The sequence below is a fragment of the Electrophorus electricus genome, chromosome 11, assembly GCF_041902795.1.
Source record: "Electrophorus electricus isolate QZ-2024a chromosome 11, ASM4190279v1, whole genome shotgun sequence".
Lineage (NCBI taxonomy): Eukaryota > Metazoa > Chordata > Actinopteri > Gymnotiformes > Gymnotidae > Electrophorus > Electrophorus electricus.
The window spans coordinates 2,104,456-2,129,653 of record NC_137507.1 but is presented as its reverse complement, the minus strand read 5'-3'; the positions used below and the strand labels follow the sequence as shown (position 1 = coordinate 2,129,653).

Here is a 25,198-nt window from a genome sequence, read left to right as displayed (position 1 = left end):
AGGCCCTTATCTGTGGTGAACAGGCCTTAATGGGGATTAGGCCTTCAGGGGAGGGGGAGGAGGCCGAGCTAGCCCCGCCCTCTCACACGTCTGAGGTGGAGCATGCGCCAAGCTTTGATGTTTCAGTTCAGTAGTGTTTAACAGCCTCTTCTCCCACTGTGTTGGCTCTACAGTACTGAAATCCAACGCGCGCTAACTTCCCAAAAAGCACTCTCAGCGGCGGGTCATTTCCCCTCAGCCCCATGCTTGCCTGCGCTCTGCTCAGCCCACAAACCATATCGCAGCATCTCCACGCCCTCCAACACACTGACCACCTATGCTGCCCCTCCCTGCCCATGGCAGCCTCACCCACTCCTCTGGGCCCCCAATGGGAAAATTAAAGGTGTGTGTGTGCGTGCATGTGTGAAAGATGTTTTCAGTCAGTATGGTTGTTTGGAGCCTTGGTAAGCACACAGGGTTCTGTTATTAGTCATTACCCGTGTCTTCACGCCATGTGGCTCGTTTTAAACCACCTTGGGTTTCAGGTCAGACGTGCTCGACACAAAACCACAACCCGTGTTTTGAATTTGACCTTTATGATTTTTCACTGAATTTATCTCCAGCTTTTGAATACATATATTGTTGCTATTCCATCCAGGTGTTTTTGTGAATGTTTTTGACTGTTTAGAGATGATTGGTGGGGGCAGATCTTGGAGCTCAGCATAGCTGATGTGAACAGTCTTATCTTTATCCTGTGCTCACTTGCCTGCTCCCGCTCGCGCGTACACACACACACACACACACACACACACACACACACACACACACACACACACACACTCCTAGACAACAACTCTGCATTTATCACTAAAATCCATTTCTTTCATGTCTGTACACATCCATAATTTACACGCTGTGCTTTTAGGAGAGGCACGGAAAGAGCTAGAAGTGTGTGTGTGTGTGTGTGTGTTGTGCACGTCTCAAGGAGATGGTGTTTGGTAGAGGGGAATAAAGGGGAAATGTATCCCACACACATGTATCTAGGAAAATAAGACAGACTGACCAAATAAAACTGGATTTAGTACAAAAGAATGAGAAGTGATTTAGAAAAATCTGGAGCTAAAAACACAGAGAAACAGAGGTGGAGAAAGGGAATTAAGCATGTGGTGCATAGGGGTGTGGGGAGGGGGCCGGGGGGTCCCAGATGTGCAGCTCGGTGAGCAGCTTGGCTACAGCAGCCGTCCAGAGCAGCTTAGCAGTACAAAAGGGAGACGGAGACAGGCCGCTCCCTAAAGCCTTGTGCTCTAATCCTGTCAATCAGCGCACAGGCAGCATGCACACGTGCACACACAGGCACACACGCAGGCAGAGGCTGTGGGGACAGCTCCTGCTTCTCACACATGCCCAATGAAATGCCTTCTAGCTGATCTTCCCCAAAATGCTGGCACACACGGTGTCACCCACTTCGCAGAATCTTGACAAGGGAATGGAGCAAATGTGCCTCCTTAAAAACCAAAAACAGCTGAGTCGTAAAGATGGACATTTATTGGGGTGTGTGGGTGTGTGTGTATGGTAAGCAGTAGAAGCCCCTCCTCCATTCTGACCAGGCGGTTGCATTAAACAGGCCTTCTTATCTCTTCCTAAAGGTCATTCATGCAGGGGAGGAAATGCAGCTTTTATTATTTGTCCATATTCCCCTCCCCCCATTAGTTAAACAAATACAGGTGGACAATGGGCACCCGGTGGTGCTGGCGTGTGACCTTCAGCGGCTGGAGAGGCGGGCATTGTGCGGATGCTGAAGGTCTGGCTTTCATCTTCGTGCTGCAGGCACACAGACGGTCAAGACGAGCCACGCGTGTTCCCCGCCGGCCCTTCAAGATGACTGACATAGCTGGATAAGGCCACCTGAACGGGGTGTCGCGGGAGCTTGAGAAGGGCGAGTGGTGCTGTGGGAGGCTTGGTAAAGGTGTGTGGGGGTGGGGTGAGCGATTGAGATGGGCGGGGCAAATAATTGTGAGAGGCGGGGCATGGGACTTGCCCCAGTGCTTGCCTTTCTGGATAAGCAGGTTGTTAGGGTTGTTAATGCTGACTATAACAAGAGAGCAGGAGAACACGTCTGCCTTTACCCAGCTGATTTTCTGACAACACAGCATTGTGTTTTTCTTTCAGAATTGTTTTTAAATGGGACATATGAAAAGCTCAAATTTAGTATGTGTGTGCATACATTTGGGTACCTACCTAGAGTGTCTACCAGCCCAGTCAGTTTTTCGTGGGCAGCCTAGGTCGGAAAACATGGGATTCAACAAGCCAGTCAAATTTGGCTCTCTTTCCTATGTCAGGTATAGGCTCATTAGAATTAAACCGCCCCGCATTTGAATATCTCCACCCACAGTTTAAGAACCTTTTGCAAAGATGCGGCATTTCTCCCAAGTGCTAGATCCGCTAGCGTTATGTCGAAGCTAAGAGTTGGGCACGGGCTGTGCTCTGTGGTTGGCTGTACAGACCAGCACAAATCGCTACATCGGCCCCCTGCTTCAGAGGACAGAAGAGCTGAGTGGATAAAGTTTATTTTTGACGGCAACGTCCCAGCTACAGTCGGCAAAAACTTACACGTGTGCGCTCACCACTTTATATCTGACTGCTTTTCCAACCTGGGTCAGTACAACGCAGGACTGGCAACAAAACTTTTCCTAAAAGAGGGATCAATACCAACCGTCCGTGGCGAAACTGCAAACGAGGGAAATGTATGTATTTTAAAAAATGATTATGCTTTCTGTTTCCTTTAGCCATCTACAGTCAGTGTTATAGTTGTGTTCCACGTAGCGATGTTAGCGTGTTGTAATAGTGGAGAATATATTTTATGCCCCTGTGCAATCTTGCTGTAAACAGTTGCTATGACAGGCACTCCTCACGGAAGAAGAGGGCGGGGTGAGCGATGGCTCATTAGCATTTAAAGGAACAGGCGTTCACTGGGTTTGGAACAGGGCTCTTCAGACAAGACTTCTGTGGTGCTCCATCCTTATGGTATTCATTCTTTGATCAAAGCAGGTCACAGACATTTCATTAAGACTGCAGCTAACTGCCTTAACTTGTGGAAAAGGGGTATAAGACCTTTTAAGTCATGTAATCACTTTTATGTCATAACTCTTCAGTCAGGGTTGTTTCCCCCCCATTCACCTATCACTTAGTCATGTGCTTCATTCATGGCTTTGGCATCACTGCTATATCAGGAGCCCAGTCATACCCTGTGAGGGGTATCCATGCCCACCTCTGTCTGTTGCCTGTCGGTCTTTAAATGGCCACTGGGTTTAGTTGTGGAGCTGTGGGGTCAGGCCCAGGCGGACTGTAGATGCTATTAGGAGTGTGTTGGTGTTGGAGCCATGCTGCTTTATTCTGCTCTCGGAAGGCTGGTGGGTATATACTGTAAAGAACGCAGGGTCGAGAAGGGGTGTGTAATGGTGCTCCAACTCTGTGATCTATTTAGAACTGTGTGTGTGTGTGTGAGAGAGAGAGAGAGAGAGAGAGAGAGAGAGAGAGAGAGAGAGAGACTCAGTGTGAAAGGAGTGCATGTTGCTCTATCAGAGACAGTGTGGTAATTAGGGGCTGATCTGGTCTGGCAGTGTGCCTACCCAGGCTGCCTGGCGTCTCCTCAGTTAATTATAGGTCTGTGTGTAAGCCTAACCACGCAGTCCTGTTTACCACACACACACACACACACACACACACACACACACACACACACACACAGACAGTCATGCAGTGCTGTAATGAGCCATTGATTTAAGAGGCGTTCCTCTCCATCCTCACTGGCTGTGGATTTTGGGAGGAGTACGAAGAGCAGAGGAATTTACCTCCTATTAGGTGACTAAGGGGGGGGGGGCGGGGGCGGTGTGGTAAGGTGAGGTTGCGCTAGAGACTGCCACAAAACAGCTGTAATAAGGTGTTGCAAATGCTGATGTCGTGGATGATGTGTGAGACCATCGGTCACTCCGCCTTTATTACTGTGCGGAGAGGATTCATGACCTCATTGGCTTAAAATGCAGAGTTGCTGTTTAGAACCATTTAAGGGTCTCCGCTGTGTGTGTGTACACTGGGAATTTAAAGAAAATTTTTTTTAACACCTCTGCATCTTTAACCATGCTATATGGACGTGCGTGTGCACATGCGTGCGTCAGATCTCTGGCGGTTACGTGTGTTGCACCTCGATTACCACACCCTTCAGAGTGCGTGGCATTACTTAAAATGGCTGAGCAGAGCGATGTCTAATCCGATAACCAATCCTGACCCATGTGAGAAATGTTCCTGCGCACGTGTGTCTGGGTGCGAGCACACATGCGTGCATTGCCATCAGTACCCCCATTCTGGGTGGGGGTGGATGGAACCCGTCCCTCTCCTTGGCAGATATGGTCCGTGTTACTGTAAGGGCTCTCTCCTCAATGCAGCCAGTCATACTGTTCAGCACTCAACACACACACACACACACACACACACAAATGCATCAGCTCATTCCTCACGCCCGAGAGAACTTTGCGCTGATGGTGTCGTGGTCTTGGCTGGTTTTGCCCAACACTCAGGACACATCAACTCTTTACTGGTCTGAAATGGAAAGTCCCACCAGACTCTTCACTGGTCTCAAGTGTAAAATCCCCTTGGTGGTCTGACTACTTCAGCACTACATCTGCAGCTCATGTAGTTCATTTCCATTTCAGGAGGCTCCTAACAGCTGTTTGGAGATTAATTCAGATTAACAGTTCCTGCTTTTCATCTTGGAATCGCTTCCCAGCACATCTGCCGTTTGGTGTTCGACCTGAGCGCATGCAGAGTTTTCTCACTTTCCACAGAATTCTGGACTGAGATCAGCTGTTACATGCGCTCTGAGTTTGGCATCATTCCTCGGGGTGCTGTTGAAAGCCCAGGAAGCTGGTCTTTGGGCACGTTGGTGTGCTTTAGCACAGAATGCATTCATTAGAAATCCCTTCATGTGGCTTCATAATCCTTTCATAAGGCTCATGTGGCGTGGAGTTTCTTCATTACCACCACTGGCCAATGGTGATGAGCAGCGTTCCCCACACAGACACTCGAGTTAGAGCTCAATCTATTATTGTATCTGTCTCGCATGCATACACACACACACACACACAGGCACGGCAAACAGTCTTGCCCCTCATCAGTGGCCCACGCAGTCGACAGAAGATCAGAGTGGCGTGCACATCTGACCAAATTAGTGTGCGGATCAGAGGAGAGATGCATAATTCAATAAGCAAGGGACTGGCTCCCAGCAACGCCCACTCTCACACACTTACGCAGCTACACACGCACACACACACACACACACACACACGCGCGCGCGCACACACATGTTCAGTGGTTGCTCTGTGCCCTTGTATTCAGTCCGTTGATTGGTTCATGCGTCCTTCCTCTTGTTATAGGAGTGAATCAGGTGTAGTGCTGCGGTCCTGCTGACCACAAGGAGGCCAGTGAGAGTGGATATGCGTGTGGGGGTGTGTTTAAATGTTTGCCTGTCAGAGTCCTGTTTGGAGCTACAGCTGCTGGGTATTTTGAGAATGGCCTAATGGATCAAATTTCTTGTATCTAACTAGTGATGACCACATGCTGTTTCTGAGATTCAGGCAGCAGTAACCAGCCTCACCTGAAATCTTGCAGAGACCTGCACGAAGCTGTCCAAGAGAAGTGGTGTGTGTGCATGTGTGTGTTTGTGAAACCATTCTGCATTGTGATGCAAGAGTCTGACCACTACCTCTAGGCAGTCATCTGGACTGTCCTGTTACCATGCCGACCCCAAAATCCCAGCCACTGACTGTGTCTGGCAACTATCCTGCCAACGCGATTCCTCTGTATTAGACACTGGTAGAATTTCAATTCACCCGATTAGATTCCTTAGCATTTAATGAACATAATCAGGTTAGCGTGCTGTTTGATAAACTCTAATTAGTCTGAGACCCCCAACCCAGAAATGCAGGATGGCAGGGTGGTATTTTCCGTCACCTCTTTAAGATAGCTGACAGATTTTCCTCTCCTGTTTACTGAGCTGGCTTTTTTGTTTGTTTTTGCTGTGCAGTCCGTCTTCTTCACGGTCGTTTTCTCGCGAAACAACATTCTGACTGTAAACAGAAGCTTATTGTGAAGGAGCTGAGCAGGGCAGGCGTCTGGCAGGCTGCTTTCCTTTCGGTTTGTTTGTTTGGACTTACGGTGAGACGGACGGCGATGATGCAGTGCGGTTGATGTCACCCGTGCTCCCGCAGCGGTGATGTCGTGCTGTGAAGCGTCTGGTTTGCTGCCTTGCCTTGTAATTGTGCAGGCCACTAATGTCATAATTCGCAGACCTGCACGCGAGAGTATACACACAACGTACCTGTCTGGCAATATGGTCCACACACACACCCCTGATGGCAACTGCTTCAGTCCTCATTTACACAGTTCTATTAGCCCATCTTAAAGGACCACTGAGGGAAATCCCATGATCCTTCAGTATCACTCCTACAGCGGCAGGACCTGAGGAAATGCTTTACTGCACCTTTAAGGAGCGTCTGCAAAGTTTTGACCTTGCCCAGGCGCCATTCCCCTATGAGCCCCACACAACCCTGTGCTAGCCTGCTGGCGTTAACCCAGCGACATGCAACTGATATGGGCCTCTGTGCTGCTGGGAGGAGGGGCAGCCCATCGCTGAGGGCGGCAGTGTGGAAGGCTGCGGCCTGTGGGGAGGGGTTTTAGGGTGGAGAAACCGTATCCTCCGCTTCCCTGAGGGAGCTGGAGCTGATGGCCTGGGGGCAGTCTGACAGGGAATGGGAATTCCATCTCCCCAGAGGGCCTGGAGGAGTGCGAGGGCCCCACCATCTATCTTCCAGTGTCTGCACTGGGGAAAGAGGATCCGTCAGGCGCTCTCGCTCTCTCTTCTTTTGTACAACACCCGCCCCACCCCCAGCCCCCAATCTCATACCCCTGAGTTTGTTCTTTATCTTCCCCTCTCTATCTCTCCCCCCACCGTCTCTCCATCTCCCCCTCTAGCCAGACTACGTATAGATGAGCTGGAGATAGCCACTGAATAGCCCGCCCAGCCTTATTTACAGATAATAGCAATGGAGGCACTCGGACGTTTACGCCCACGCCCATGTTCACCATCAAAGCCCAGACGCATGCTAAAAAAGAGACTTTCCACAAACACACAGCATACACAATAACGCACACATTCACAGTCAAAAGAAGCACCAGCAGCACAAACATACTCTCCATCAAAAGAGACCTGCACACACACTCGCACATGGTAACCATCAAACACATGCTCAAGCACACGCCAAGCATCAAACACGCCTATGCAAAAACATCAAAGCAAAACATGCATGCGTGCACACACACGCACACACACACACACACACACACACACACACACACACACACACACCACTCTCTCTCCCACACAGTAGGAGTGGAGGATGTCGTAGTGCAATAATGTGTGTGGAGGAGGCATTTCTTGGATCTTGTGTTAATTCATCGGCTTAGCTGTCTTGTTTCGTGTGTGTGTGTGTGTGTGTGTGGGTGTGCGGGTGTGTGTATGCATGTGTCGGGGGGGGGGGGGGGGGGTGATGAATTGTAGAGGCCAGTCCCGACAACTCTGACACATTCAGCACTAATGTACCAAAACCCCCTCACAATGAGCTCTCCTGTTCAACTAGCACTCGTGTGTGTGTGTGTGTGTGTGTGTGTGTGTGTGTGTGTGTGTGCGCGCGCGCGCACGCAGGGGGGCAGAGAGCTAACCATGTTGTGAATGCTGAGGTTTAGGCTGGCTTGCTTGCCAAGCGTTTTTCCTTGACTATGCTTGTGTTTGTGTGTGTGTGTGTGTGAGGTCATATGCTAAGGTCTGAGCGCTGTTTGTGATTGGTTAGATGCTTGTGTCTGCATGAGGTGGGATGTTTTGGAATTTTACAGATAGTGTTCCCAGTCTGGCCTCCGTCACTCATCAGTGTACTAGTCTATGGTGGAGTCTTGGGTGGGTGGTGGTGGGGGGGCATAAGTGACACACAGGGCTCCTGTTGCACCTCTCAGCGTCTCCGACTGGAGGCTAGGTTTTCCACTGCCTTTCATCACCACGGCGATTGCATCCGTGGCAACGTGAGGAGGCCCACAGTCACGGAGCAGATAAGTCAGGGCCATCACCATGCCAACCCAAGGAGAAGCACGGGTAATCTAGTGCTCTCAGAGCAGGCAGTCTGACCCTCTTTCTGCTGGTCTCTCTTGTTCTCTCTCTTTCTCTCACATGCAGAAAGTGTGTGATCCGAGTCTCACAGAGCTCTGGCAGTTGATTAGCTGTCACTTGGAGACTGACTAGGTTTTGTGTGTTTCGTTCAGGACACACACAGTTGTCCAGTCATCCGTTTACTTGTTCTCGAACCACACCCACTCACCACCAGCCTCTGTCTGTCCTGTTCAGATTGGTCAGAGTGGACGTTGTGAAGTTCATGGGTTCATGCCAAAGTCGGTGAGGTGTTATTTGCGAGGGTAGTAACTGGTTTGGCAGAAGGCTTCTGGTCCAGGTGGCTCTCCACACTGCGCAACTTCATCTGCTCAGAAGTAAAAATTGAGATGGGGGGTGAGGGAGCCTAGTTGCGTGTGTGTGTGTGCGTGCCTGTTTGTTTGTGTTTTTGTGTGCGTGCCTGTATGTGTTTTTGTGTGTGTACCTGTGTGTTTGCGTGCCTGTGCCTGTTTGCGTGCGTGCGTGTGTGTGTGTGCCTGCCTGTTTGCCTGTGTGTGCGCCTCTGTGTGTGATGTCTGGTCTCCCCATGGTGAGTCAGTGTCTGTGAATGCAGTGATGCAGAGAGCAGCGTGGAGTGACGCTAATGTGTTTATTCTGTGAGCTCTCCACATTACAGCACCACTAATGGTGAGTAGCGCGGGGTCTAGCACACACTGTTTGTGTGTGTGTGTGTGTGACTGAGGGAAGAGAGGGAGGGGGACCAAATCTCTTGAAGAAAAGGGTGTGTTTGAGTGTTCCAGTTTGATAGCCTCACCTCTGCCCAGTTTGTGCTGTCTGTTAGGAGCTTTGTATGGTTTAATACAAGGATCAGGAGAAGACCTACTCAGCCCTCTACCCTCAACTGTCTCTTCTCTAGACCAGACCAGTCTTCAAAACTGTCCAGTAAACCATGACTGTCTCATTTTTTTTTCTTGCTTTCTGCTGTACATAATTACAGGCCTCACCCCCTCCACACATCCAGTCTCCACTCCTCTGCTCATACTGGATCATACTAGAATCCCCTCTAGTACAAAGCACTTAACACTGCCCACCCACCAGTGTGTGTGTGTGTGTGTGTGTGTGTGTGTGTGTGTGTGTGTGAGGGAGGAAGTGCTCAAGCAGCAGAGTAACCTGCCTGTCGAGTTTCAGAAGACCTGAACCTTTCTGGAGCTCGTCTGTCTCCGTCCTCCGCTCCTGCAGTGCGAGAGCACATCCTGCCTGACACACCCCCAGCCCACCCCCCGCCTCCCATTTTTTACATTCTCCTCTCGAAGGTAGACAATAGTTAGACTAAGTGATTATGCAATACAGTTAGCTTAAAGCCTATATGCATTTCAGACGGTTGAGTTGGTAGGCCTCTGCGCTCGTGAGGCATGTTGTGAGGAAAAGCCTCACGGCCTGGTGTGTGTCGCAGGCCCCCTCTGTACGGCCGCTCATATGAGATTAGAACACAGACCACCCGTACAGCAGGGCTCTCCTAAATATAAACTTTGACAGACACATAAAACTGGGAAAGAAAGCCTGGTTAGAGATTGTGGGTGTGCTGCTCGTTGTTTGTCTGTCAGCAGCTAACGACCAGTGGTGTTAACCTGGTTTTAACATGGTAATGAAAGTTGCTGGGCAAAGCGATTTTAAAGGCCGGGAATAACTGGGGCGACAGGACGTACGGTAGTTATATCCGTGCCTGTATCTATACCTCGGTGTTCCGCGTCTGGTTAATGTGAAGTGATGTAGTGTCACGTTATACCACCCCATGTGGGGGGTGTAGGGGGGCTTGAGAATGGTATAGCGGGAAGCATACGGCTCCTGGACCAGCACTGTCCTGGGGGAGCAGTGGGCATTCTGCTTCTCATTTCACCCCCACTCCTGTGTACACGTACGTACATGCATACACGCACACATACCCACCCCTCACTCCTGTATGTGCATACACAGTTTGCTTTCTTTGCTTCCTGTAACTGTGCCCCCTGCTGCTTTTTCATGTCTTTAATCTCTCTCTCACCTTAAACACCCCCCCCCCCCCCCCCCGACATCTCACCGAAGATGCTTTATGGCACTTTCTCAGGAAATGACTTTTCCTGTCCTGCAGGGGTGTGCGTGTGTGTTCCTCATCCGGGTCTGAAGCCCATGCTCTTGTGTATGCGTTCTCTCGTATCACACGCTTTTTAGCCAGCATTGCCGTTTTGGCGTTCTCACTCTGCTCGCTGTGTTGCAGCCATTCTGTGACCACAAACTGAAATCAGCACCAAGACTTCAACAAAAAAGCTCTTAAAGGCTGTGAGGAAAGAGAAGGGTCCTTTAGGAGCGCCCAATTCGAGCTAGAACCAAGTAGTACTCTGAGTGAAGACATGTAGCTATTAAAAGGTGGAGGTGTACACACACACACATACATTTATAAGCCTGCACGCGCACACACACACACACACACACACACACACACACACACACACAGAGTTCTGTGCCAAACATATGTGTTCTGCTTTGACCTGTAAATGTGTAATCATGTACTGAGCTCCTTTACAGGCGGTGCCCACTGCCTGACTAAATGGCTTTGGGAGACTAAAGGCACTTAAGTTGCCTTGAGTCCTCAGCAGTGCTGGATAGAGTCCAAAGGTGTGTGTGTGTGTGTGTGTGTGTGTGTGTGTGTGTGTGTGTGCCCTGCCAGCAGTTTTCTAAGCTTCTCTTATGCTCTGTGTGTTTTTTTGTTTTTTTTTTGGGGGGGGGGGGGGGGGGTACACGCCACCCCTCCTTCCCTCCCCCTGGTGTGTGTGTGTAGCAGTGCAGGTTCTTGTCCAGAAGCAGGTCTCTATAAATAGGTGGTGAGTCGTGAGCTGCCAGGCAGACATGTTCGTCAGGCCTAATTACAGCTGAGCACACTCCCCTCCTCTCTCTTTCTCTCTCTCTCTCTCTATAACTCCCCCCCCCCCCCCCGACTTCTTATGCCTTTATGTTCCCACTGCAACCTTACCCTACCCCTCCAACATTTCTTGTAGTGAATGTCTTAAGTGTGCATGTGTTCATGTGCTACAGCCATTGCAACCCATAGGATCGTGCAGGTCATGGGTCATGACTTTAGGGCTAGACCGGCATCTGAAACAGCTCACTGTTTTCTACTAACACAGCAAACTACAGTATGTGTGTTTGTGTGTGTGTCTATGCTCCTAGCAGCGCATGTGAAAAGTGTGTCGTGGCCCTTTGACATGCATGCTATATTGAGTGTATACTTGCGAGCCCAACAGGAGGCCATAAGACACTTTTAAACGAGCTGATGCACAAGTTATGTTAAAAATGTAAAATCTTTTGTACCACGGTTTATTTCGACTGAACCAGAAGATTAAGTTAACGTGCTTTTTCTCATCTGAACATTCTAGTGCTGGAACAGTCTTTGTCTCTCTGTGTGTGTGTGTGTGTGCTAGAAAAGTGAACTGACCAAAGGAACAAAAGTTATCACACCTCTAGACCGCTGCTATGTAGACATCAGAAATGGTCACACCGACTATTTAAATCCTGGGTTTGTTTTGATTTAAAAAAAAAAAAAAAAAAACGTTGTTTGTAAATCTCTTCCAAAATGAAGTAAAATGGTGTTTTGGCAATAGTTCTGTTGGCATGAGAAATATTTTCATCTCCTATAGAGTGTGAGTAAGGACGGAGCGCTTTATTCAGGGATGTGCTCTACAGGAAACACGCACACGTCTCCAGGACATTTCCATCTTTACTCTGTTTCTCTCTCACCACTTTCTCTTGGTCTCTCTCTCTCTCTCTCTCTCTTATTCATTTTCATGCTTTATTGGCATAATTTATTAAACGATCAGTGTGATGATCTTTAACAAGCAGCCAACAACGACTTGTGACGTTTTTTAGTTTTTTTTTTTTGTTTTGCTTTGTTTTGTTTTGTTTTTGTCCGTGGGTGAGCGGCTGGCTTAAGTCTCCTCCGTCCTGGCTCCGGTCCACTCCTGTCTCAGATGTCAGTTCTTCTCGTGGCTCTGTTGCCCCTGTAATCACACCGCCCGAACAGTAGAGCTCAAAGACACACAGCTTTGACTCTTGGTGTCTTTTGGTGTGTGTGTGTGTGTGTGTGTGTGTGTGTGTGTGTGTATGTGTGTGTGTGAGAGAGAGAGAGACTGCATGATAACAGGCTTTACCAGCACAGGAGGTAGGGGGCGTACGTGCGTGTGAGCGTGTGTGTTGGCAGGGATCAGGGTGTTATATGTAAACCAGCTGCTGACAGAGGTTTCCTGTGGGTCATCAGGCCCTCTGAGCAATGCTTACACAAACATTATCCAAACAGGAGCCAGCACCCAGAAAAGCACAGACACAGACGGCAGGCCCGTCCAATCAGATCCTCTGAGCTGCTCCAGTCCCAGGGGAGGCTGGGGGGGGAAAACCCAACCCTTGTTCAGCTGCTTAGGCCTCTGCTGTGCTCCTCTCTTGTGAGACAACGAGACGCTCTTACCAGCTGCTGGGTCTTGGTCTGAGTGGCCTTTGACCTTTTTACCGTGACCTTGGGGGCTCATGTCTGACCTCTGTGGCCTGTCAAGAAATGAAGAAATGACGCATGTGGTGGTAATGCAAATTAGTTTTTCCATCACTGAACGACTCAGACCGTCTTAGGGAACACCGCCTTCGTGCCTCCACAAGTAAATCATTCAAGAAACACACACGTGATGATCGTGAATGGTTGGGGGGGGGCTGTATGTATATCGGTCTGCTGGGTGAAAGTGCCGGCGCTGGTCCTGCTAGCTGTGCCTCTGACACTCTAGGTGTTGACTCTTCTTCCTGTTTTTGCATTTCAGGATCTTCGCAAGCAGGTAGCTCCACTGCTCAAGAGTTTTCAGGCCGAGGTGAGTCGCGCGTGCGCCTGCCTACCTGCGTGCGTGCGTGCGTGCCTGCGTGCGTGTGTGCGTGCGTGTTTGCTCATTTTGACTCTACGTCATTCTTTTCCCCTTCAGTGCTGTTTTTGTCCCAAGTGTGTGCCCATGCTTGTGTGTGTGTTGGTGTGGGTGTGTGCGAGTGTATGTTAATGTTAGACCAGCCTTCACTCAGCGACACAAAAGTGCACACGTTAGATTGCATGAGCCAAGCCCATACAAATAACCCTCTTAATTGAAGAAGAGAGAATTCAGTGGCCTGGAATTCTTCCTTTAGGTTTAAAAATCCCCCTTGCCGCCAGCGAATACAGCATGACCTGGACTTGTGGAGAGGCAGGGAAAACAAGTGGAGCACACATTCTCTCATCCTTTGCTCGCATATGGACCCCGAGGCCACGTTTAAATTGCACCCTGCATTTAAAAAAAAAAAAACAACAGGACAAAACATTCTTTCCTTTTCTGAGAAGGGTAGGGGTGTTGGACGCTCAGCCTCTGACGTAAAGAGAGAGAGACCGCAGAAATGCCATGTTACTGGAGTGGGACATCAGGAGCCGAGCTTTTGACATCCTCCCTCCCTCCCTCTCTCCCTCTCTCCCCTTCACTCAGGCTACACTAGCCTGTGGGTCTTTTTAAATAAACAGTGCTGCTGTTCCTGTTCTCTGACCTTCATAAAGGAGGCGTTCCTCTTTCTGTCGTTTCTGCTAGTGGAGATTGTTTATGCCGGATTTATTTATTTTTAAAGAATGCATTTATCAGCCCGTGGTTGTGATAAGACAAGTGGGTGATGTATGGAGGGGCCGGAGAGCCTTTGCCCTGTGGTGGCACATGCACAGTGCCAGCCTGGCCCATAGTGCTGTGTGCAGGGAGGTGCCTGTGTGTGTGTGTGTGTGTGTGTGTGTGTGTGTGTGTGTGTGTGTGTGTGTGTGTGTGTGTGTGTGTGTGTGTGTGTGCGCGTGCGCGCGCGTGTGAACAAGAACATCCGTCAGTCTCTCACTCACACAAATGCACACAAACAGGAGCAACATATGTAATTTTTTTTGTTTCTTTCCTCATGCATCCTTGTTGTTGCATACTCTTATTGACATTTTTGTGTGTGTGTGTTCGATTCACATGCTCAATTTGTGTTCGATTCGTTCAGTCTGGGCTGCTAGTCCCTGATGTCTCGGAGCCCGGCTCATGGCCACCTCACAGCCCATGATCTAGGCACAGCCGAAACGGCCTCTCCTGGGGCTTGCCTATGAATAAAAGAACAACCCACCCATTCTTCCTCCGTCCACGCCCCCTCTCCTTAGCCCAGGCCACACCCCCTCTCCTCCTCTCCATCACTTTTCAGTCTGATTAATGGCAAGATGATCGAGGAGGAATGATGGGAGCTAGCGAAGGCTCAGTATTGCACAGCTTGTACAGTAGCCATCGTCTTATTTTAAAGCGATGACAGCAGGCTACATCGTGGATGAGGTGGGGGGAGTTTTGTTATGGGTGTGGGCAGGAGGGTGTTGTGTGTTTAAGATTCAGCGGGTCACCCGTCCGGAAGGGCCGAGCTGGCCGAGGGCCCTCCACGTGAGAGCGTGTCCTTCCGTCCGCCTCACTGCTCTGATTGTTCAGCACTCCGTCTCCACTTCAGGAGATGGAGGGCTCGCGGGCAGCGGGTGCTGCCTGATCAAGGCTTCCAGGCGGTGAAACTTTCAAAATGCCGTCGCTGATTTATAACCTGGTTTTAAAAACAAAAGACTTAAAAACGATCGTGGGAAAGTTGGAACCGTGTGATGACAGTAGTCAGAGTTTCCGCACTTCCCTGTTCTGTACACCCTCATCCACAGCTGAGGAGTGAGCACACCAGCTTTGGACCTTCTCCACACTTTTCCATCACTGCAGGCCCTCTTCAATTACTTACCAGTCTTAGGAATGGAGGTTTCATCTCCCATTCATCACATCCTTCAGTATCATTTAATAATGCCACTTACCCTCTGAGAAGAACTTGCTAGCAGTTCTCACAGATCACTCTCCAAATTAAGATAACCATTCCTTCTCCTGGTGATGACTGGGATGCCTTTCACCTTTCTGTCGTTGGGACAACAGGACCCCTGCATGTCCAAACCGCATGTCCTAACAGGCATTAAGTCATTTTTCCAATTAATATCTGTCTATGACTGATCTGTCCAGCTGGAGTTTATAGCTGGGGATAACATTACCAGTATATGTGTGACAGGCTAGGCCCAAAGAAGTGTTTTTGAAGTGTCATAAAGGTTATAAGGAAACATCTTGGGCATGAGCATGAGTCCATCTACGTATATTCTGCTTTGTCTTTTATCCTGTGTGTCTTCAGGTTCGAGTTAAAGACTAAATGCTAGTTCGGTTTAAAATATATATGCTAGTGTCTCAGAAAAATGAAGAAATGGTTTGCCATTCAACGAGCACTTGGTGTTGGGGAGCAGCTGGTGTAATCTGTATGGGGTTAGTTTCTGTGGTGGGGCTGAGGTGCTGGCGGACCCAGCACACCAGGCTGTCACTACAGCACACAATGACCGCCAGGCCCATGGTGACACACAAGTGCAATCTAAAGTACAGCCCGAGGTGAGTATTAATATTTTGCTGGGCTGGGTGTCTTCAGGTTCTCACACGGCTATTTTCGTGCTGGCTTTCCCCCCAAGCCTCACATGGCACTGCGCTCGGGTGTGGTGTCGTTACGCAGCATGCGGCCCGGCCGTGACCCCAGAGCCTGGGGCCAGAGACACAGCAGCGGCAGGGACTCAGTGTCACTCTGCTCAGCCTCACCCAGGCCTGCGGTCAGGCCCAACCACATGCGGGTATACACACACACACACACACACACACATACACACACACACACACCCCCCCCAAAAAAAAAAAACAGACTGTTATGTGAACTCAGCCTGGCCTGTGTCACGCTGCTTTTGGGAATTGGTCGATGCTTTTTGGGTTTTGTGAAGCTTCTCTTTGAAACGCTGAGATAAAGGAGGGTTAATATGAACTAAGCCACCTTCAGCTCAACGGTGTTGCACCAACTCAGCGACATTCTGTTTTTTAGGTTTGTTTCCTGTAACAGTTTTTCCATCAGTTAGCATCTGTTATTTCCATACAGTAAATATTAGATATTTAGTCTATGCAAGGAGTGTAGACTACTTGAGGATGAATAATAGCCTGAAAAAATTAAGGCATGCTTGAGTTAAAACTTTAAAGTGTAGCCTCCACTCTGGTTAACCTTGCAAGCCAGTCGATGTGTGTTTCAGGATCTTTTATGACTGCTGGGGGCACTTGGATGTCTCTGGCTGGAGCACCACCTCCCTTTTCTGGGTGAAAGCTGCGTCTGTGTAGTCTTTATGATCTATTCTTAGGAGCCCTCAGGAAATCCCAAATGAAGCCCTTTAGGTTCTCCCAGTTGAAGTGGTATTATACATGTAGTCCCCAAGGAACGCCAAGACTATATACACACACACACACACACAGAGCCCAAGCACTGTGTGAGATTCGCTCTTGATTCGCTCTTGATCCCCCGAGCCAGGCAGTGAACCCCCCCCCCCCCCCCCCCCCCCCCAGCATTGCTGCCATCATGGTGGTCCAGGGCCTTACACCTACCTGGCCCATGCCCTTCTGTACAAATAAACTGCCTCCTTTTTAAACTGTGCCCACACTCCTGCGTGAATTCGAACCCTGCCCTGTGGCAACACGCAGACTTATGGACACAGGTTTGCAGGGGAGGGGGTTTGTGGTGGGCTCTGTGCATGAGTCAGCTTCTCAGAGAGCAGAGGGAATCCTCCATGTCCTTTTCTTTTCAAGGTCCTGGGCAGTGTTCATAATTTTTAGTGGCTTTCAACAGGTAATTAAAGCAGTGTGTGGTTGGGTTTTTAAGAAATCTGTACAGGCTCAGATACCAAGCTAGGTAGCTGGTGTGTGTGCACACCAGAGAGTTAGTGGGTGTGCATGCTCAAATCCAAGTGCAGCCCATCTGCTGACAACCTCTGTTTCACAACCATCCATACGTGCGCACACACTGCTCTCCTGTAGAGCGCAGGCCTCTGTGGGAGCGTGCAGAATGGCGAGGTATTGGGCACATGGGTGAGCTGTTAATCCTCCATTAGAGACGTCCCTCTGGGGAGCAGTTATAGGCAGGGCATGCTCGCCCACACAGCAGACCCTCCCCCTCACCCAAGTAGTCCTCAAGGCCTGTAATCCTCTCAATCCTGGATCAGATGTCCTCAGCTCTGAGAAACACCCATGCCAACACGTCATACGGTGCGCGAGCGTTCACGGGAGCACCATGCCAGCATCAGCCTGGCTGAAAAGCAGCGTGCGCAGGCGGGTGTTGAACCCTCCGACCCGCTGCCCTGTAGAACCCTGTCCTACACTCACATCACCGGCAGGCTTGTGTCTTCAACAAACAGACTCTCTACTGTCTGGGTGCACTACAGGAAAACAAGGGGGGAACCGTGGCTTGACTTTGCCTTCTGGACTGTTCCCTGTGAATGTGAAGAGTGCGTAGTACCCACACAGGGCCTGGCCTGTGGGAATGGTAGAACCACATTCACACATCGCAATGTCACAGCTGTATGGGCTGAGCCCCTCCACTCCAGCTGTGGCCTGGGCCATTGTCTGAGCGCAGACCTCAACTCTGAGCAAGGTGAGCCCAGATCCCCCTCCTCGCCCGGCCACGAGGGGGAACATTTGGCGTCTGCCCCTGGGACTCCAGATGTTTTCGGGCCAAGTAAATGAAGAACATGTGAGGAGGTTTACTCATGTCCCAGTGGAGCTCTGAGCCTCTATTACGGAGCCTGTTTACGGTGGCAAGTGCCCCAAACGTTGACTCACGTCTTCACAGAGACTTGGCTGGTAATGTGAAGACTTGATGTATAAATTTTTATAGACCCCATTGTTTTTTTTTGTTTTTGTTTTGTTTTTTTGTGGGGGAGGCAGTACCTGACTAAGCATGGGTTTCGATTACAGGGCCTACTCTTAAAGGGCCAGGCCTGCATTTTTTGGCTCCTTTAACCTTTCTGGTTGTTTCTGATGGTATGCATCAGTATACCTTCACACAAGCCCACCCCACCCCCGAAATATGTCTGCTGCAGTGCACAGTGTGTGCTGGCCACCCTCCAGTTCATCAGCAATCAGTTTTTGACCATTGGACAGTTGCTGGCTGGGGATTGTTTTGGCAGTGGCACTGACTCATGTTAAAAATGACTACCACCATGTCCGTGATGATGCTGTGTTGAGAATGGCCAGCCCCCCTAAATACTGTCCCATCAGCAGTGATCTGGGTGGGGGGGGGGGGGGGGGGGGGTTGATAAATAGTGCATGGAAGCAGATGGCTAACAGACTGTAATAGTACACCTGTAAAATGCCCCTGTAAATAAGTATACCTAATAGAGTGACCAGTGAGCAGGAGTGGCTAAAGAGACCCGGGAGGACTGGATTTGCTGTATTTGACCTAAGACAGCATCGTGTGTTTGATGTGTCTTAACAGAAACGTGATTAAAGTAGTGTCTCAGTCCCAAATGGTGTTTCAGGCTTGGAAATGTCCACACGGCCACAAAGAGGAGCCTGGCTTTTGATGATCCTGCTAAGTGCGGAGTGAAGGGGCAATTCCCAAATGTCAGTCTGTTCTTTTTAAAATGGAGGTGCTTGTGATAGACCTGTTATTCAGGTGAGTGCCCCAGTTCAATGGGCTACTCCTAGCTTGTGTTATAATAGTTATAAAGTGGTGCAGTAGTCCTACAGCATGGTGAAGAATGGCCTTGAATGGCCTTGCCGGTGAAGGACAAGTGTTGCCTGTGCCCAGTCTGTAGGACAGGCCCCGCCTCTGCACATGGCCTGCCAGCTCTAGACAACAGGACAGCTTTGAAGTCTTTCCTGTTGCGTCTCTCTGTCTCTCTCTGTCTGTCTGTCTCTTTCTTTATTTCTGCCTCTCTTTGTGTCTCTCTCTGGATGATGTTTTTTTTGTAGTATGCGTAGCTTTGTCAAAACATTATGGCCATTCTGTATGTATTATGACAATGTTTGTGTAAGAATGTATTTTCAGACATTATATGTGCATGTGCAGTACTTCTGTGCACTTGCATGTATGTGTTAGGAACTGCTTTGTGTGCCAGTATGTTCCAGTCTCCAATGACTTTATGATAAGTGCGTACATATTCCGGGTGTGTGTGTGTGAGAGAGAGAGAGAGAGAGAGAGAGAGAGAGAGAGAGAGATAAATGGTGAAGCACAGGAATAAGTATGCCATCAGTCAGAGGAGCAGCTGTAGTGGGCTGATAAGGCTGTGTGATACAGTAGATAGGACGGCTTGGTACAGTCTTGAGCTCATGCTACACACACACACACACACACACACACACACACCCCTGCCCTTTCCTCCTTCTCTATAAATCACCCGCTCTCTTAAGACTCGCTCAACCAGTAGAGCACACCACAGCTACAGATGTGCTTATTTCGATATGTGTGCCGATGTCATGGATTGTGCCCTTACAAATGTGTGTGTGTGTGTGTGTGTGTGTGTGTGTGTGAGATGTATCTGCATTTTCTGATCTCTTCTCTCCTACTTTCAGATTGATGCATTGAGTAAAAGAAGCAAAGAAGCAGAGGCTGCCTTCTTGAATGTCTATAAGAAACTGATTGATGTCCCAGGTACATTTTTTTGTGTGTGTGTTGGGGGGACTGTGTCATGTAGTAATAAGTGTGCATGTAGTAGTACATGTGTGTTTGTAATATGTTGAAGTTCCTGTAGTTTAGGAGTGTCCGTGTGTGTGTGGGGGGGGGGGTGTTGGGGGTGATGCCCCCCCCCCCCTCAGTATACATTCCCCACATGACATTTTGCCTTCTGTCATACACTCAGACTTTCACACACTCAACAGGACACCCTGCTCAACCAGTTGTACGCACAGTGTGTGTCACTCAGAGATGTAATGTTGATTCGCCAGGGCTGGCGTGTGAAAACGCGCAGTGTGTACATCTGGACTGTGGTGTCGCCTCTGTTGCTAACCCAGTTAAAATTAGTGCGCGCATGCACACACACACACACACACACACACACACACACACACACACACACACAGTCTGTGGAATATTAAAAGGGCCTTGAAAAAGGGCTTTCTTCTCATGCTGGCCTAATACTCTCTCGTCTGCCATGTGGGCGCCATTTTAGTTGTTTATTATGCAGGAACAGCTGCTGAACAATCTGGCCTCAATTGCTGCATTTAAATGCATTTAAGATGTTACACACCCTTACTTTGTTTCACACACCGATTTGTCAGCCTTACTGAAGTGTGTGTGTGCACGTACATGCTCAAGTCACCTTGAAGACGCCTAGTCAGTGAAGAATTCCCCAGACTGTTAGTCTAACTCATCTCAATAGTTAAGACATCCAACAGTGACGCACTGAGTCTGCAGAGGGACAAGTACTCCTCACACAGCAGGAGTGCACGTACACACACACACACACACACACACACACACACACACACACACACACACACACACACACACACAGTCTCTGTTCCTGCCCCCGCCCCTCCCCCACCCTGTACTTTAAAGTGTTTCTGCCATTGTCCTGGACACACTGTCTCACCAGGATTCTCCTCTTCTCTTTTGTGGAAGGTCTCTCTTCACTCTCTCCTTCCTGTTCGCTTGCTCACTCACTCATGTCCCCCCCCCCCCCATTGGTCTGTCTCTCTCCCTCTCTCCGTCACTCACTCACTCTCTCCTCCCACCCTCTCGCTCACTCTCTCTCCCCCGTCTGGCTGTCTCTCCCTCTTCTCTGTTTTGCTCTTACATGTTCTGTGTCGCATCACCTGTTACTTCCTTCCTGCTCTTAATGCTTTTTCTTTCCTTTTAAATATTCAAATGTATCTGTGCTCAGGCAGGATAGGTAAAAAGCAGTTTGACTTAGAACATCACACAAATCCAATAAATGATAACAATAAATTATGATAAATCCTTCCCCTCTTTCTCCCTCCCTCCCCCAATGGTGCTCAGGGGTCTAATGTAATCATATGATTACATAATTAGCCCAGCTGTCTCATTAAGGAAAATCAACTGGAGTTGGGGTGTAATTAGTCATGCAGCGATTAAAGAACGCCTGATGAGGGGCTTTCAGGGTGGCGGTGGGGCAGGCGGGGTTTTTTTTGGGGGGTGGGGGTGGGGGTAAGACTCTGGAGTGCCCTTCACCCTCGGAGGGCTTCCGGGCCCGGGGCAGGGGTCGGCACAGAGAACGGGAGGTCGGGGCTGTTCCTCTCACTGTCTTTTGCCCCGCAATTGCCACGACGAGATGAGCGTCGCCACACGCAGCTATCATCCGCCACGCTGCCTGTCTGTCATCCACACACAACCCTCAGCTCCTGTCAGTCCTGCCTCTGACTGACACGTCCCTCTGGACACGCAGACGGGATGATTGGTAGTGACACTTTACAGCTCCCTCTTTCCCGCCGCATGTTAAATCAGGACAGAGCAGAACAAAAATTGCCCCTCGGTCTTCCATGCTCTCTCTCTCTCTCTCTCTCCCCCTTGCGTCCTGTCACTCCTTTCCACCGTCCTTGTTTCTCTCTCTCTATCGCTTTCTCTCATCTGCCGTCCCTCCTTCCCTCTCTGGGCTGGTGCAGGCTGCCCTGTCAGCATGGCTGGAGTCCACAGTGGAGCAGCTAAACTTAGCTGTGCTGCTTCTGCACCTCCAACAACAGCAATTAGTCACAGCTTTCCTTTTGTCCCCCTCTGCCAGCACCCTCGCACTTCATGTGCGCGTGCGCGCGCCTGCTTCAGCCTGTGTGAGCATGTCTTTGTGTGCATTTTTCTCCGTTTGCGTGTAGCCATGTGAGGTCCTTGTTATTTGTTTAGCTACGCTTTGCTCAAGTGTGACTGTGTGTGTGTGTGTGTGTGTGTGTGTGTGTGTGTGTGTGTGTGTGTGTGTGTGTGTGTGTGTGTGTGTAATGCTGAGATGGCTACGGCCTTGATTCGCACTGTAACAAATCAGACTCTCCATCAGAGAATGCCCAGCATCCCCTTGGGCTCCTCTGACCGCCCCCTCTGTCATCAGTTGGGGTGTGTGTGTGTATGGGTGGGTGTGGGTGTGTGATGAGGGACTGGCCTTGGTGTGTGTGTGTGTGTGTGTGTGTGTGTGTGTGTGTGTGTGTGTGTGTGTGTGTGTGTGTGTGTGTGTGTGTGTGTGTGTGTGTGTGTGTGTGTGTGTGTGTCTGTGGGAGGGAGGGAAACAGATGGATGAACACCTCACTGCCAGCCCAGTGACCTTCAAAAATACAGACACTCGCGCGTGTGCGTGCACACACACACACACACACCAACTTCTCAAAGCACATTATTAAAACTTCTCAAGGCTTCATAAAGGATGTTCATTATTGCCTCTAGGGAACCGTCGCTGATCAGTTACAAAAATAAAAAATTACACCATATCTCTCTCTCTCTCTCTCTCTCTCTCCCTCTCGCACACGCGCGCACACACACACACACACACACACACACACACACACACACACACACACAGTGTTCTGTGTTGTGTTTTAGTCCTTAGTCTGTAGTTTGTATATAGATGTCTAAGTTTTTCATTAAAAATTGAAAGGTTTTTTGAGGTACTCAACATTGCTAGAACTTTTGATGTTTTATTTTTGGAGGGGAGGTTAGAGAGTGATCATGCATGTACCTCCAGTGCACAGCTGCTGATCTAAGCTGCACCTTTCTTTGATGCTCCCGACGGCTCCTGCCTCTGTGATTTGTCAGTTGGAGGTGTGAAAGGCAGCGTATGTACACGCTAATCTGTTGCTGTTTGACCGGTGCTCTGCTAACCCTGAATGCTTATCTCCTGGGTTCGTTTTCCTGAGGAGAGGCTGGCAGACAGCAAGCAGTTAGAAACAGCAGCCATTCAACCAGCAGCGCGCGCGCATACACACACACACACACACACACAGAGTAATTTTTTCCTTCAAGGTGTATGTGATCTTTTGGAGGTTTGTCAGTGGTCAGTTTATGGCAGTCATGTAGTAATGGTGATGTAAGGATGGTGGAGTGTTTAGCTTTTAGCATTTCTGGGTGTTTAGGGGTGTGTATGTGTGTTATCGCTGATCTGTGTGTGTCTTCATGTGTTTTATCAGTGATCTGTGCATGTTTTTGCTGATGTGTGTGTGTGTGTGTGTGTGTGTGTGTGTGTGTGTGTGTGTGTCAGATCCGGTCCCTGTGCTGGAACTTGGGCAGCAGTTACAGCTGAAGGTTCAGCGAATGCACGACATCGAGACAGAAAACCAGAAACTCCGTGAGACCCTGGAGGACTACAACAAGGAGTTTGCTGAGGTCAAGAATCAGGGTGAGCATGTCTGCGTGTGTAACACACACCACACACACACAAACAGATCAGCAATCACACACACCACTCTTTCTCCCTCTCCCTGCCATACTTTCCTATATTCTGGCCACATTCCTTTTAACCAGATCAGCAATAGCACATGCATGCACACACACAGATTGGATACAGTGCACACACACCCTCTAGATCAGTATACCTCACTCACGAAACAGATCAGTGAGCGAACATAAACACACAACCCATTAGTAACATTACACGCACTATAATATCAGTGTTCTCGCACACAACTACACACATTCACACTCACTCACTCCCTGGTATTTCCCACGTTTCCTGGCCACATTCGTGTTCTAGCACACTGAGGATGAGGAATAGTATGGGGTGGTGAGTAGTTCATTTATTGCTGCTCCTTAAAGCCAATGTTAGCTTTGTTTTTAAAAATGTTCACACACATTCTGTCAGTCAAGCCAGTCACTGACTGGGTTGTACAGTAACTGGATGACTTAACTCCAGCAATCATACACGCATGTGCACACTCACTCACTCACTCTCTCTCAGACCCCCTGTGCTCTTCCCAGTAGAGGCCATTGATCCTCCCAACCTAAATGTTTAAAGTTCAATTTAGCAGTTAAGGGGGAGAAGGCCTCTTAAGGGACCTGTGCCCATTGATTATGTGTCAGACCTGCAAGCCAGCCTTTTACATCACACGTGCACACAGCCGCTCGCCTGTGTGTAATACACACACACACAGAGGCTTGGAGCACTCAATCAGTGTCTGTGAGCTTTCCTGCCTCATAGATGCAAGTGTTATCTTATCTCTGTCTGTCTGTCGCTCATCCTCCACAGCAGGGGAGAATTCACATGCATGTGTGTGTGCGTGTGAGCCCATGACAATGGGTGTTATGCTCAAGTGTGCGTGTGTGATTGAAATAACATAAATAAACATGTGTCTTGGACACACTAATCTCAGATACGTCTAATGGCCACACGTTACTCTACGTGTACGCACGCAAACACCACCACCTCCTCATTGCAGGGATGGTGGATGAGGGCAGAGTCAAGAACAGCCTTGTTTCCTTCCTCTTCTCCTTGCAGAGGAGGTGGGTTTTTTTTTATGCACTCAGTGGGCCTGGTTTAGCGAGGCCAGGTGAAGGTTTTTGTCTGCTGCGTGAGGACCTTGAGTGTGAATGGTGCATCAGCCCACGTGGCAGCTCCAGTGTGCGGTGCTGTTTCTTCCTCTCAGTAAGGTTCGGCTGGAAGGGCCTGCAGCAGGTCAGGCGTTGGGGCTCGAGGCCCGAGGCTGGAACTGGAGCCGCATTTCCCCACAACACCCAGACCGCTGTTCAGCAACAGCTAGAGCTCAGGAAATCTGTGATTCCCAGTGTGTGTGTGGTGTGGGATGCCACACATGCTGGTAAAGCCAGGCCTCTCTGTTTGGATGGGGGAGAATTTAAAGGGAAAGAGGACAGAAACGGAGTCAATTCTCCTGAAATGAAAATGGTTTAATTCTTTAGGACAGATAGCAGACTGGAGACATCACATGACTCTTATGTTTTTGTTTTTTTTCCTTTCAGTCTTACTCCTCTAAAAGCGGTTTTCACAGGTTACTGTGGGCCATCACGTCTCATTATCCTGAAATAGCCCTTACTCACTGCTCTGATTCTCTTCTCTTCAGGTTTTTGGAAAAAGGAACAGTTTTTGGTTCACCAGATAGCGCGGGTGTGTCATTTCCCCTGTGAACTGTCTAACCGTAAGCACAGAGCACCAGGATGCCCCAATTTCAT

The 25,198-nt window shown here is 49.4% G+C and overlaps 1 protein-coding gene across 12 annotated transcripts in view; it reads left to right on the top strand.

Annotated features, from left to right (window-relative positions):
• Window positions 1–25,198, top strand: part of cux1b (cut-like homeobox 1b) — a 98,336-nt gene that overhangs the window by 26,011 nt on the left and 47,127 nt on the right. For 9 of the 12 annotated variants that reach the window (XM_027019105.3, XM_081723084.1, XM_081723076.1 and 6 more), the window contains exons 3-5: window positions 13,021–13,068; window positions 19,657–19,735; window positions 23,277–23,414. In XM_027019105.3, coding sequence (XP_026874906.2) covers window positions 13,021–13,068; window positions 19,657–19,735; window positions 23,277–23,414 — 265 coding nt within the window. Of the gene's footprint in view, window positions 1–13,020; window positions 13,069–19,403; window positions 19,582–19,656; window positions 19,736–23,276; window positions 23,415–25,198 lie in introns of those variants that run through there. The other 3 variants (XM_081723083.1, XM_081723077.1, XM_081723081.1) reach the window with 2 other exon arrangements.